The following is a 14878-nucleotide window of genomic DNA, read 5'->3' on the forward strand; positions in this document are numbered from 1 at the left end:
GGTTAGGCTACTGATTATTAATCACTCATACCACTTAGATCTAAGTGGCAATAAATTATATTCTGATGCAGGGAGGAGATCCAGTCAGATGATTAAGGCCAATTTTTATTTCTGAACAGCAGGCAATCAAATAATTCATTTGATAATTCATCAATAATCAGAACAGTTAAAATCACTTCTAATATTTCCAAGTAAAATATAATTAAAACACTCTGAGTATAATATCTTAGCCTAAAGATAATTAAATTTGGTTGAGAGATCTCTCTTTGAAAAGGTTGCGAAGGAGCAAGGTCTGAGTCCAAGATAGACTGACCAGAACAGAAAATACTTCTGCAGATGCTTATCAGCACAGGGCTAACTTCCTCTTTCCGATCTCATTCGAGCAAACCCGAAAGACAAAGACATATCTTTCTTTTGTGGTTTCACACATTGAGGCAGACACACTCGTACCCCATGTGTCAGAAAGTTGTTAACCTTAATACAATTCACAATACAGAACTATACTGCACATGTCTCTTCTGCAAGATGTTCAGCTAAGATAACATTCGTTTATCACTTTATTCTGAGATATTCGAGCATTGTTTGTCTGTCTATTGGAAACTTATAGACTCTTGACCTCATTTAAACAGCTATAGCTTACAAAAGTTCACCCAAAGTCAATCAGCTACATTTGAGGCATAAATATGAATAAAAGAAAAGCATTTAACATACATTTCAAATGATACTAATGATACCTTTTTGAAAAAGAGTCTTGATCGAAAAACCAACAAAATGCGCAGATTTTCCAAGAAGTACGAGCAGAGATGATCCTTCCATATTATATTACAGATAACACATGGTATGGAAATGGTGATTTATTCACAAATTTTATGTTTTAACCAATTCATATAATTTGTGTCCGTAGCACAAAGGCACAAGTTATTTGTATTAAGTTTAATGTAGTATTTAGGATTTAGTTGTTTGTTCAAATCACTAACCTTCAGTATGAGCAATAGAAACAATGACACTTGCCTTTACAAACACCACTACACAGACCAGCATTTCAAAAATGACGACCTTGTCGTATATCCCTTCTGATGTTGCTTTCCAGCATTTCCAGTTGTTTGTTCATTTTTCTCATTAATTTTTCTCTGGCTCTTACGGTGAGCAATGACTCCAACTAGACAGATGTGCAAAACCACATATTAATCCCTGCAGGACTAATGTTAAAATATGTGACGTAAATCTGAAATCACTTACCAACAGCAGCTAGAACTAAGAGCAGAATCACTGCGACAAGGATGTATAAGTACATCAAAGGATTTTGAGACTCAAGGCTTTTAGTCAAATACCCATAATTTATCTGAAAATTATAGTAAAATAAAGGAGATTTTTGTATTTTAAATAGGCAAGGGTCAATAATTAATTAACAAGAAATGTTGCATAAAGACATGTTTATTTAATATTTATTATTTAGACTCACAATGATTGAGTCCACTGCTGTGACGGCTCCTGGTCCTTTAATCTAAAGGCCTCATTATACTTCTGCGTCGGACCTACGCCGGAGCCTATACGCCGTAGGCAACGTGTTGGTTTTAATTTATACTTCTGCGTTGTTGTCTGCGTTGACACGCACCTAGGGAGCATGTGAAACCCCGAGGGAGGGGTTCTGGCAGACCAATCACAGCGCTTGCGTCCGCGTAGAATTGACGCGTTGTTACATTTTTGGAGAGGTGCACGTCAGGGTACGCCGTAGGGTACGCGCGGTACACACAGCCGACGACGTAGCTACGGCGGCAGTTCGACGCAGAAGTATAAATAGGCCTTTACAGATGATGGCATTGGACTCAATCTTCTCCAAAACACACTGGTACTGCTGATCTCCCTGTAGACCCGTCACATTCACCTCACTCATACTCAAGGTCAATGAATCTGTGTTTTTCTGAGAAAGAGAGGTAGAAGAGTGTGGAGGTTGTGAGATTCACATGCTGATGTGCAAAAACACTGACTGCTCACAATAATATATTTTCTGAGAGTTTTTAACACCAGGGCCTGGAAAAATAGGCATGCGTGCCAAAACATGCAGACTGTACATTGATCTTAAACTCACTGTAATGCTAAACTCACCTTAATGTTGACCTGTAGGTCGTCGGCCACCTGTAAGATGGTGAATCCAGTGAATTCTGGATCAGGCTTGTAGGAAAAATTCTTACAGTCCACAGTGGAGTTTCCAACTTTCATTGACAAGCTTAACAGTCCACTGCCATCATAATCGGGGGAAAGAAACCACACATCCTGAGAAAAGAGAGACAATGAAGATATGACTCCAATACATGTGACACGTGAAGCTCCGTGTCAGCAATAAAACACAACAAAATTGCATGAGCTGACACAGAAGTAGTTGATACCCTACACCACCTGTCAAAAAATGATTGATTGACAGGTGCCACGCCCCTTCCGGTGACAGGTCCCGCCCCTTCCGGTGACAGGTGTCCCGCCCCTTCCGGTGACAGGTGTCCCGCCCTTTTTGACTTTTGATTGACAGTTTGACAGCTAGTTTTGACTTTTGATTGACAGGTTGACAGTTAGTATGACTTTTAATCATGTTTTGACAGCTAGTTTTGACTTTTGATTGACAGTTTGACAGCTTTTGATCATGTTTTGACAGCTAGTTTTGACTTTTGATGTCTTTTGAAGTCTTTTGAAGGCTTTTGAAGTCTTTTGAAGTCTTTTGATATTGACAGAAAGTGTTATAACAATATGTCATGGTATCTGACAGCTAGTTTGATGCCTTTTGAACATGACAGTTAGTGTTTTTGAAGCCTTTTGATCGTTTGAAGACACTGTGATTAAATAATACGTCATGGCTATATGACAGTTAGTTTTAATTGTTTGAAGCCTATTGAAGCCTTTTGAACATGACAGTTAGTGTCTGTGTGTGTGTTTTTGAAGTTGGTATCACACACACGATCCTCCCTACATATTCCTGAGCGTATCCGGGACTGTACTGTGAAACTGATAAGAAAAAACTGTGGAAGTTTATCTCACACAAATGTTGAAAAACCATTCAGTTCTTTTAAAAGAATATAAATTATTATAAACAAATAATATAAAATAAAGATCTTACTAAAACCTCACTCAAAAAGTTTAAATAAAATGGAATCACAAAAACAATTGCAATCAGTTAAATGTTTATAGAGTTAAAAAAACAAAAAAAACAAAAAACATACAGGTTATGAAACAATCAGTTAAATGTTTAGAGAGTTGAAGAAAAAACATATAGCTTATGAAACAACGCAATAAATGAAACGGGTTCACGAAAAAAAATAAAATCATCTCACATGTTTAGATAACTAAAGCGCCTCTCCAGCACAGCCCCGGCCTGAGTGGTGCGCGCGCCCTCCGCATTCTGACATCCCCCTCCTTCTGCTCCTCCACATTCCAGAGCACAGTGATAGTGAGAAACAGAGATTTTATAAAATAATGTATATTTCACACAAATAATATAATATACAATAATATAAAATAGCATCTTACTGAAACCAATTCTTTCAGTTTTAGATAAACAAAAGAATAAAAAATCATCTTACATAAAACATTCTGTTCTTTAAAAGAATATAAATGATCATAAATAAATAATATAAAATAAAGATCTTACTAAAACCTCACACAAAAAGTTGAAATAAATGTAAAACTATCCAGTTTAAATAAAATGGATTCACAAAAAAATTGCAATGAGTTAAATGTTTATAGAGTTGAAAAAAAAAATCCATAGGCCTACATGTTATGAAACAATCAGTTAAATGTTTAGAGAGCTGAAGAAAAAACATACAGCTCATGAAACAACGTAATGTATGAAACGGGTTCACGAAAATAAAAAATGATCTTACATGTTTAGAAATCAGGGCCCTCTGGCCTCTCTTTCTACCAGCGTTTGACCTGCGGAGCTTTCAAAAAGCACCAGCCAAAGTGTGTGTGTGTGTGTGTGTGTGTGTCTGTGTCTGTGTCTGTGTCTGTGTCTGTGTGTGTGTCAGAGAGTCACACAAATTCAGTGATCACAGGATATCAGGTGCTGAGTTTATAAGTATAATCTTAAAAGTTTAAATGATATCTTTTAAAAATAAAAGATTGTTTAAATGAAATCTTTAAAGTTTGAATAAATACACATCTTCTATTTATCTTTTAGAAGATTACTGTAATGATTTTGTTTAACGGTTATTAAACAATGTCTGTTCAAAAACTGTACTTAGTCGTCTTAAATCTCATTTATATGAAAAGATTCAATCAGCATTTTTTTGTCCATGCAGGGTTTACATTTTTATGGTGGGGGTCTTCCATAGCCATAATGATTTTTGTACTGTAACTGCATATTCGATCATGTACACCTAAACACGACCATCACAGAAAACTACATTTGTACATTTTCAAAAATGAAATAAATAAATAAATAAATAATTTAAGATCATTTCTAAGCTGTATTGCACGCGCGCACACACACACGGTTCTAAAAAATTAACTAATCTCTATGTACATCATGTCACAGCGTATGTAATGTTAGTCTACTAACGCCTTTCCAGAGCCAAAGTTTTGTTCACACTAAATTCATTTAAAAGCATAATCTTAAAAGTTTAAATGATATCTTTTAAAAATAAAAGATTGTTTAAATAAAATCTTTAAAGTTTGAATACATTCATATCTTCTATTTATCTTTTAGAAGATTACTGTAATGATTTTGTTTAAATTGAACCTAAGGTATAACTGTTATTAAACAATGTCTGTTCAAAAACTTTAGATGGTTGAAAAACTGTACTTAGTCGTCTTATATCTCATTTATATGAAAAGATTTAATCAGCATTTTTTGTCCATGCGGAGTTTCAATTTTTATGGCTTTCCATAGCCATAATGATTTTTGTACTGTAACTGCATATTCTATCCCTTACACCTAAACACGCTGATCTTTCTGAATCTATTTCAAAGCATAATCGTAAAAGTTTAAATATGATCTTTTAAAAAATGAAAGGTTGTTTTAGTTTGAAGTTCTTAACTTTCTTTCTTAAAAAAATCTTTAAAGTTTGAATACATTCATATCTTCTATTTATCTTTTAGAAGATTACTGAAATGATTTTGTTTAACGGTGACCCTAAAGTATAATTGTTATAATGTGAGACAATGTCTGTTCAAAAACTTTCGATGGTTGAAAAACTGCACTTAGTCGTCTTATATCTCATTTATATGAAAAGATTCGATCATAATTTTTTGTCCATGCGGAGTTTAAATTTTTATGGCTTTCCATAGCCATAATGATTTTTGTACCGTAACTGCATATTCTATCCCTTACACCTAAACACGACCATCACAGAAAACTACATTTGTACATTTTCACAAATTAAATAAATAAATAAATAATTTAATAAAATTAAGCTAAATAAATATATAAATAAAAACACCTTACATTTCCAGAGAGGTGAAGTAGTTCGTTATGCAACAATCCAAAAAGCAAATAGTTTAGGTTGTCAAACAAAACAGCCCCAGATCCTTCAGAGATAAACTACAGTGTGAAATAAATCATTTAAAAGCATAACCTTAAAAGTTTCAATAAGACATTTTAAAACTAAAAGACTGTTTAAATCAAATCTTTAAAGTTTTATTAAAATCATATCTTCTTAGAAGACTTATGTATGATGTAAATGATTTTGCTTAAATTTAACCTAAGGTATAATTGTTACTAAACAGCGTCTGTTCAAAAACTTTAGATGGTTGAAAAACTGTGCTTAGGCGTCTTAGATCTTATTTATACAAAAATATTTCAAACAGTATTTTTGTCCATACAACATGTTGTCAAAGTTTGTCACAATGTTTTTTGTTGTTGTTGTTGTTGTTTTGTTTTAAGAAATCCGAGGACTCTACATTGCTCTTATTTAGATTAAGTTGTATCTTTTAGAAAATCACCACACATTTTTCAGAGATGCTGGTGGTCCGTGGCGCCACTGGCGTGGCATAGGTAAAGTTTGTCTTGAGCGAATATTTAATTTTACCCGTCTTAATTAAAATCATGACCTTACTTGTAGCTATGATCTTTTACACGTATAAGATCATTTTTACTTGTATCTCCCGAACTATCCTTAATCAGTGTGGAAACACACAGGGTGAAACCCTTTACTGAGAATATACTATCGGTTATCTACTCAAAATATATGTAGAAGTTTAAAATGTTAGCATTTGTTGCGCTTACATTTACACGAAGGACATGTATTTAAGAATAATCTTTATTTAAACTCTTATTTTGTTATTCACATTCATTTGTTTCAGTATAATGATGGATTATAAGAACCACACAAAACAATATTAATTATTTATTGTTAGGTTTTCATATGTTTACATTTACAGCACATTTTTATATACATTGTTACTGATTTGAAGTGCACACAAATTAGTTACGTTGTAAATGTTACTTATATTTGTTTCTATTTTGAGTTTAAGTTTACAGTGATGAACTTCAGACATGGTCCGCTGCAGGATTAGAGTCCGGACAGGACCAACATTTTAGCATTATTGGTTCTGCCCGGACATACCATTTGCTGGGAATTGCACGGGGGAGGAAGAAATGTTAATGTCTTTATTTAGTTGTACATTTATGATACTTGACTACATTTTACTGTCCTTATCTTTATTTACTATATACCTCTGTTTGATTTGATTTATTTAATGTTATAAATATAACATAACAGATTAATATATCCTGTTAATATAAATATACAGTTTAATAACAGTAAAATATAATATAACAGTTATAAATTACAAAATACCATTTTTCAACCGAGTGAATCTAGGCCTTCAGAAGTCATAACTTCAGGGGTCAACGGTTTAGGTCAGTTGGCGAAAACACTGCGTGTTTAAAAATCAAATACTGTATTATAGGGGTGTGCATTGACACTGCCCTCACAATTCGATTCGATTACGATTCACCAGGTAACGATTCGATACAATTCGATTCTACGATGCATCGCGATGCATCAAAATTCTACTGCACACAACAAGGCAAATTTTTTCATCAGTCATGAGGCAATACAAGCAGTCAGATATTGAACAACAGATTTTATTGGCTGCTATGTGTGTATTATCACTCTCCTGTATCTTTGACATAAATGTCATTAAATAAAATAAAATTGAATGGTACAGGGTATTGGATATGGCATTTTCAAACCTGAAAAAGAAAACATAAATCACTGCTTTCAGTGCTTTGAATGAGAAATGTTTCTCTTCTCTCTGCTTGAGAACCATTTGAAATTAAATTTCAACTTTATTGTCCAACTCGAGGCCAGAAAATAAACAGTGTAGGGGTGTAACGGTTCACAAAATTCACGGTTCGGTTCAATACGATACACTTGTGTCACGATTCGGTACGTTTTCGATACAGCAAAAAGAAAGAAATGCCAGAGAAATTTCCTTGATTTTTTTTTTTTTATTATTTTATTTATTAAAACTAACATCATAAAGTATGATATTTTTTACTTTGAGCAATGATGGAGCTATAATTGACTCTTCTTATGAGCATATAAAACAAAACAGCTCCTTGGAAAAAATGAAATGTAATATTTTGTGCTTATAAACAAATGTTTATTTTAATTCAGATTAACATTTGAGGGCAGCAATGTTATTCATAATGTCGAAATAAATCCGACACACAGTTACTTGAAAGCATTATAGCCTACTATTCCTGCCAAACTTCCATGGTTGCAGTTAGTGTTACTACAGTAAATCCATGGTGAATGTTGCTGATCTGTGGACACTGGATAGTTCATTCATGTCACAATGTTTCTTCCTGGTTTCCACGTCAGCGCTGTTTGATCCGTTAATAACGGTGAAATGTGAATGTTTCTCACTAGATCTTGCAGCGATATTATTACTTTAGTGGCGAGTTCAAATGCTTTCTTTACTGGATCTCTTAGCGCTGTGTAGTATTAGATCGGCTCGCGCTGCTTTGGTCCAAACTGATAAACAGTCCGTCACGAGTAGCTCAGTTTCGTTCCGCTTACATTGCGTTTGCCATTTGATGTTGTGGTCGCGCCAGCGTCTACACTGTAAAAATAAAAGGTGCCTGGAGGAACCTTTTGGGGTTCTTCACTTTGCCACACCGGCGGAACCGTCTGTAGATCCTCTAGGCACCCTTTAAAAAGGGCTGGTTCTCTGTGGAACCACACAGGTTTCCAGAGGAACTCTTATATAAGGCACTGTGTGGAACCACTGTGGGTGCCTCCAGGAACCAAATTTCAATTTTATTTTATTTGTATTAAATTAATTTCATGTTGTTACTATGGTTACCACCATTAACTTCTATTATAATAAACAAACTGAACCAAATACAAAATAAGAATTGTTTATTACATATTTTAGATCCATTTTAATACATACACTTCCATGCACTTGGAAAAAAAGCTAGTAATAGATTAATATCAATGAATACACACACAAAAAAAAAAAGTATAATACATAAGTAACATGAATAATCAACCATGTGTATACAATAAGCTACACAAGAAAAGACATCTCAACAAAATGCATGGAAAAAACATGTTCCAAGTAATAAATCAATGTAAAAAATAACAATTTTGACTAATTAAAAATGTCCATCTTCACTTAATTTTAAAACATGTTTCAGTCCGCTTGTTAAGTCTGACGTCCCTGTTTCCAAGTCCAAAAGCTCTATCAGATGCCAAAAACAAACAACAAACAGTGCTGATATACACTCATTGTGCTGTAATATTCCTGAAAATTAGGATCCTAACCTTTATCTCTATTCCGAAATCTCAGATGGTTTAGTTATTCAGCTATTTTGAATCATAAAATGTTGAAGTCTGGGATGCCGTGAGACTGGAGACTGTAATGTACACTATGGCTTTTGAAAAGCTTAAATGTGTGACTTGAATCAACAGTTCATAAATGGTTGTTGAGTATTCTCAATATCTAGAAACAAGATAGAGGAAGTAGAAGTAGAGGCTTCGACCCGGAAACAGTATTCCTTATGTCACAACAAGCAGAAAACATTTTCCATTTTAACAGAGTTAAGGTGCAGTAAAATTATTTGTTGTTCTGTGAATGTTCACTGGTGAATTCACTAATTTCAATAAGAATCCACACGATCAGCAATTTTGTGTGGTGCTTCATACATTACGTCACTACACTGCTGACAATGGTCAATGGACATTTTTGCCTGCGTAATTTCACGAAATTCACAAATGTGATGCACCTTTACTCACTGCAACATAAAATGCAATCAATTATAAAATCTTCACAAGGGACACGTGAGGTACTTAACGAGTTAGAAAAGTGAAAAGGTGCATCAGCTTCATTTTCCTGTTTGTTTTTCCTCTTTTCTGGTGGATGGTCCAGGCACTTCAGTGATTTTCAGGTCTAGGAGGATTTTTATCTTGTTCAAACTTGCATTTCAGCTTACCGAGATCCCTGCAAAGTACAAAATGTACTGTTAGTAAGGTTATTAAAGTGATAGTTGTGAAATTTAAATAATTTCCTCAGCCTTGTGACGTTCCAAACCTGTTTGACTTTCTGTCTGTGGAACCCAAAAGCAGATCTCAGGCATCATGCAACCCGTCACCATTCAATATCACTGCATGAAACACAAGCAGAAAAAAATTGTGTAATTCATTCATGAAACTATTCTTATGTACACTTGTCTAGTTCAATTCAATGCAACGATTTATGTAAAAATGGCTAAGCTCCAAAAATGTCCCAGAAAAGATCCTAAAAATAATCAATGAGTTCACAACTCATGTGTTATGGGTTGAGTTGTAAGTCTTATGAAGCCATATAATAGCTTTTTCCTTTCTTTTTTTTATTCGAAAAAGACTAAACTTGAAGTTATAATTCAGGGTTCAAATGTCTTATATTCAAATGCATATGATTAAGGTATAGCCTATAAAAATGCATAGCATTATTGGCTCCAAACCTGTGATATTATTTTTCTGAGTAACATGAATGAGATTTGAGAGCATGAGGGAAGATTTTCAGAGAATAACTGATTAAAAAACACAAGTACACAGTCAAACAATACAATTTCACACAGAGAAAGTTCATAGTAATAAAGTACTTGCATGTGGTGTATAGGTAACTTACTGTAATTCAATGTTGCCTCTGAAATGTTCAGATTATTATAGAAATGTACTGGTTGTTCTGGGGAAACAAAAGAACAAAGCTGATTATTCACAACATAATATTTATTGACCAGTAAATGGCTTTAAAATGGTATTTGAGAGAATGACGGCACATGTAGTAAGTAAAGTTAGGCTAATGTTAAACAAAAACAGACCAAACTATTAACCTGCTTTTGTTATTCATAACAAACGCCAATGACAACAGCAGGAATCAGCTAAATTAGTTAGGCTATATCGGCAATTTGAAGACACAGTTTTACAGAATATGCTGAATTGAATGACTAAATCAATCTAAGACAATAAGTCAATAATTTCCATTTAACGTTAGTTAGCATCGCGGCTAAAACATTCATACCAGATACTGTGCAATAAACGAGTGGTAAACACTGTAAAAAAGTAGTAATGTATAATAAATTTAGTATATATGTGTGTGTTTCAATATATAGTGAGTAGACTCTGTATTTATATTTATTTGGCGAGTTTACAAACCTTGTAACGGAGAGCCGAACAAACGGCGGAAGCTTTGATGAGAGGACGGAGCCGTTACCCGATGACGTGGATCAGCTGAGCTTTGTTGCGCGCGAGCAGCGCGAGGATCACTGAAGCGACGACAGCAGAGGAATAGCAGCAGTTTCGTGACAGAATAAAACTTTTCTCCTCCTGGTTCTTCTTCAAATAATAATAATTTATGAAGAAGTAGGTAAAATTATTATTTTATTACTATTATTTATTCTATAATAATTAATTAATTCTTATTATTAATATTATTATAATTTAGTGTTATTGTTTAAGGTTTAAATTAATCAATAAAATAGGCCTATAGATACTAAATAAATGTAAGCTACCCAGGTGATAAAAACGTAGGCCACTGTTAAATGTATTAAAAATGTATTAAAGTATATTTGTATTGTAGGCCTACTAAAAACACACTCAAGTACATTTTTAATAGTACGTCTTTTTCACCTGGGTATGTATACTGAATCAAACTTAAGTAGCCTATAATAATAACAATAATAATAGGATAATAATAATCTTATTCTGGCCTCACTGAACCATTGGGTTCCTCCAGATGCTGGCTTTAACATAAGAGATCTTCCAGGAACCACTTAAATGTTAAAAGATCTTCCAATAACCCTTTTATCGCATTCAAGTTCCTCTATTTTCCCCCAAAGCACTTCGAGGTCTCATAGTAATGAAAAGGTGACTCCAGAACCTCTGAACTAAATACAAAGTGCTTAAAGGATCCCATAAGTTCCAGCAAGAACCTCAAAGATTGTCAATGCTCCTCCAGTAACCCTACTATAGGAGAAAGAGCTTTGAGGCACTTAAATTACATTTTGAAGTTCCTTGAGTATCCGACAGGATATTTGAGGCTCCTTTAGTTTTTACAGTGTACTATGAGCGCGCTCGCGATGCGCTTACATTTGAAATAACCGTTCGGTTTGAAAATGCGTGCCTTGTACCGAACGGTTTAATACGAATACGCGTACCGTTACACCCCTAAAACAGTGACATAATCGATTATGGCACTTTGCCGCATCGATGCTGAATCGTGCATGCCCCGCATTGCGATGCATCGCCGAATCGATTATTGTTGGCACCACTGCCGTATTACACTTTTCAAAGGATAATCTAGCTATAAAGTTAGAATAAAAAGTTAAAAACCAAACATATCTTCATACCTGTTGTGTTCTGACACAAGGCCATTAACTTGTTCTTTTTGTTTTATAAATGTATTTTGCTTATTTCTACAAATATCAACCTGATAAATATGGTAAACAAGATAATCATGCTACCCAATAAGTCTGACACAACATCTTAAGAAAAACAGTGTTTTAAAATACAACTAAACCATGATAACAGATGATTTTTTGACAGTCCTACATAAATGCATGTTGATTGCTAAGTTTCAGGCATAGTGCAAGCATGCAATGTTTGAGAAATCTAATATTGGTGTAATCTTTGCGAGGTCTCACCCCAACGCACAACTTTGTGTTGGGTGATCCAGGCATACTTTTACTAAATAAAATATCATGGAAGTCATTTTCAAACTGTAATTATACCATATTTTATTTATTATTAATATTATGGCTTCATGATGATTTAAAGTTTTTGTTTGTTTGTTATTAACTAATACCTTTATCTTTTAACTAATACTTCAACATCCAGCACAAAATTAAAGAGATATATGAGCTAAGGATGTCCTCTGACCCCAAATAAATTGATAGTGGAATGTTCACAATCTACAATATACAGTTAGATATTCTCCTACTTAGTATGTGTGTAAATAGTTGTGCCTAAATCTTTGGGTGTATTTTTACACACCATAGTGATGCAAAGTTCCACATCCTATGAACTAACTTTAAAACATCATCTTATTCTTTATCTTTAAGATTCAAAAGACCAAATCACTAAGAAAAGCTCCGTTTATAATAACAAGTTTCCAAATTATGGTTTTATTACTTCGCTAGATTTAGTCATCTTGTTCAGACGACACTGTTTCACATTTTGTATGTTGGACTGTATGTGTTTTAGGTGAAGACGTTTCTTTGAGAGCCGTCAACATTCAGTGTTTATAGAAAAAAATGACCATTAAGAATTTAAGTGATAGTCTTTCTGTTTGACTAAATTGATACTTCATTTAGTGCATGCTGTTTTACAACAGAATCACATCCGACTATGGCACCGAGAGAGGCATATTCATCAAAGCTTGAGGCTGTTAAACAAAGTTCCACACTTTGGTAAAACCTGCTGATAAAATTGCACAAAAGTAAATTCTAGAGGTCAACTGGGTTAAAAGTAAATGAGCCATTTAAAACAAATACAGAAAAGCCACTATAGTGATCAGTTTTAGCTTTTGAATGTCTGTAATTGATCTTGTTTTTGTACAGTTTGCAAAAAGTATAAAAGTCTCCGAGCGTGGTCAAACATGTTCATATAGGAATGTATGAAAAACATGAACAAATATTGCATAAAGAGAATTAAATGACGGTCCTTCTACATGAGAGTGTTTAAGACTAAACAAAATATATTTATTTTAGAACATCTTTCTACGAAACATCGACGTCAAAGATGAGTATTACACTTCAAACTCGTCTAACTATTACACTTGTGCATTTCGCAGCACAGTCATAGATACACAGTTATTTTGTGTGTCACTAAACAACAGTTAAGCTAATGAATCACAGTTGATACGCGGTATTTTTAAAAACATAGCTAGATCTACATAGATGTTTTACACGATAAGATATGTCAGAGAACCTTTGTGCGGTATTCTATATCCGCATAAAGGTTCAAATATAAAATATAAATTTTAGCGCTATTTAAAAACTAGGACGGTATAATAATATAATGTCTCACATGAAGATGATGGTTTAAACCATAATTTTATCAAATCAAACCAATTCATTTTTTATTCTGTCCACACCCGAGTTTTTGGCCCGATCCAGAAAACAGACGTTGTGTTTTATGTCTTAATAATTGTTCTTCTTTTTATGAAAACGTGGTAAGCAGTTTTTGGCCTCATCGGCAATATTTTAACATATCGTAAGTTTCAATGGTTAGATAAATCATCTAACTATTATATCTAACAATCAAAAGTTATATGTGAAACAAGCTCAGTCGCATTAGAGTTGGATTCTTGTTTATATTGAACATTGTTATTGAACCGCATGTTTAACAGTGCTATTGTTCTCGGCATCATCAAAGTTCACATAGTTTTCACCGGAGCATATCGACTCTGAAACAAGACCCAATATTAGCACGTAACATTTTGGACACCTTTGTTTTTAGGCATCTTTGATTTTGTTTGCATTTCTTCTGAAACAACCTGTTTTGAAATTGTTTAACAATTTTTAACATCACTAGCGTAACACTTATCGTATTGCCGGATTGTAATGTTTTGTATGGCTTTTTCTTTACTCTTTCCCCCGGATATCTGTTTCCTACAGTTAGTTGTAATGTTAGTGAACTCTATGTCTTCTCTTTGTTCATATACGACAGTATTCATAACTGTGTATCTATGACTGTGCTGCGAAATGCACAAGTGTAATAGTTAGACGAGTTTGAAGTGTAATACTCATCTTTGACGTCGATGTTTCGTAGAAAGATGTTCTAAAATAAATATATTTTGTTTAGTCTTAAACACTCTCATGTAGAAGGACCGTCATTTAATTCTCTTTATGCAATATTTGTTCATGTTTTTCATACATTCCTATATGAACATGTTTGACCACGCTCGGAGACTTTTATACTTTTTGCAAACTGTACAAAAACAAGATCAATTACAGACATTCAAAAGCTAAAACTGATCACTATAGTGGCTTTTCTGTATTTGTTTTAAATGGCTCATTTACTTTTAACCCAGTTGACCTCTAGAATTTACTTTTGTGCAATTTTATCAGCAGGTTTTACCAAAGTGTGGAACTTTGTTTAACAGCCTCAAGCTTTGATGAATATGCCTCTCTCGGTGCCATAGTCGGATGTGATTCTGTTGTAAAACAGCATGCACTAAATGAAGTATCAATTTAGTCAAACAGAAAGACTATCACTTAAATTCTTAATGGTCATTTTTTTCTATAAACACTGAATGTTGACGGCTCTCAAAGAAACGTCTTCACCTAAAACACATACAGTCCAACATACAAAATGTGAAACAGTGTCGTCTGAACAAGATGACTAAATCTAGCGAAGTAATAAAACCATAATTTGGAAACTTGTTATTATAAACG

General features: G+C 33.8%; 1 protein-coding gene across 1 annotated transcript in view; it reads right to left on the minus strand.

The window, feature by feature from the left end:
* The window catches only part of plxnc1 (plexin C1), a 57340-nt gene that overhangs the window by 25287 nt on the left and 17175 nt on the right, over window positions 1-14878 (minus strand). Inside the window, 5 exon segments of the mRNA XM_082166468.1 lie at window positions 1057-1159; window positions 1240-1342; window positions 1463-1504; window positions 1706-1921; window positions 2107-2274. Coding sequence (XP_082022594.1) covers window positions 1057-1159; window positions 1240-1342; window positions 1463-1504; window positions 1706-1921; window positions 2107-2274 — 632 coding nt within the window.

The sequence above is a fragment of the Leuciscus leuciscus genome (assembly GCF_965113295.1).
Source record: "Leuciscus leuciscus genome assembly, chromosome: 4".
In the NCBI taxonomy this organism is placed as follows: domain Eukaryota; kingdom Metazoa; phylum Chordata; class Actinopteri; order Cypriniformes; family Leuciscidae; genus Leuciscus; species Leuciscus leuciscus.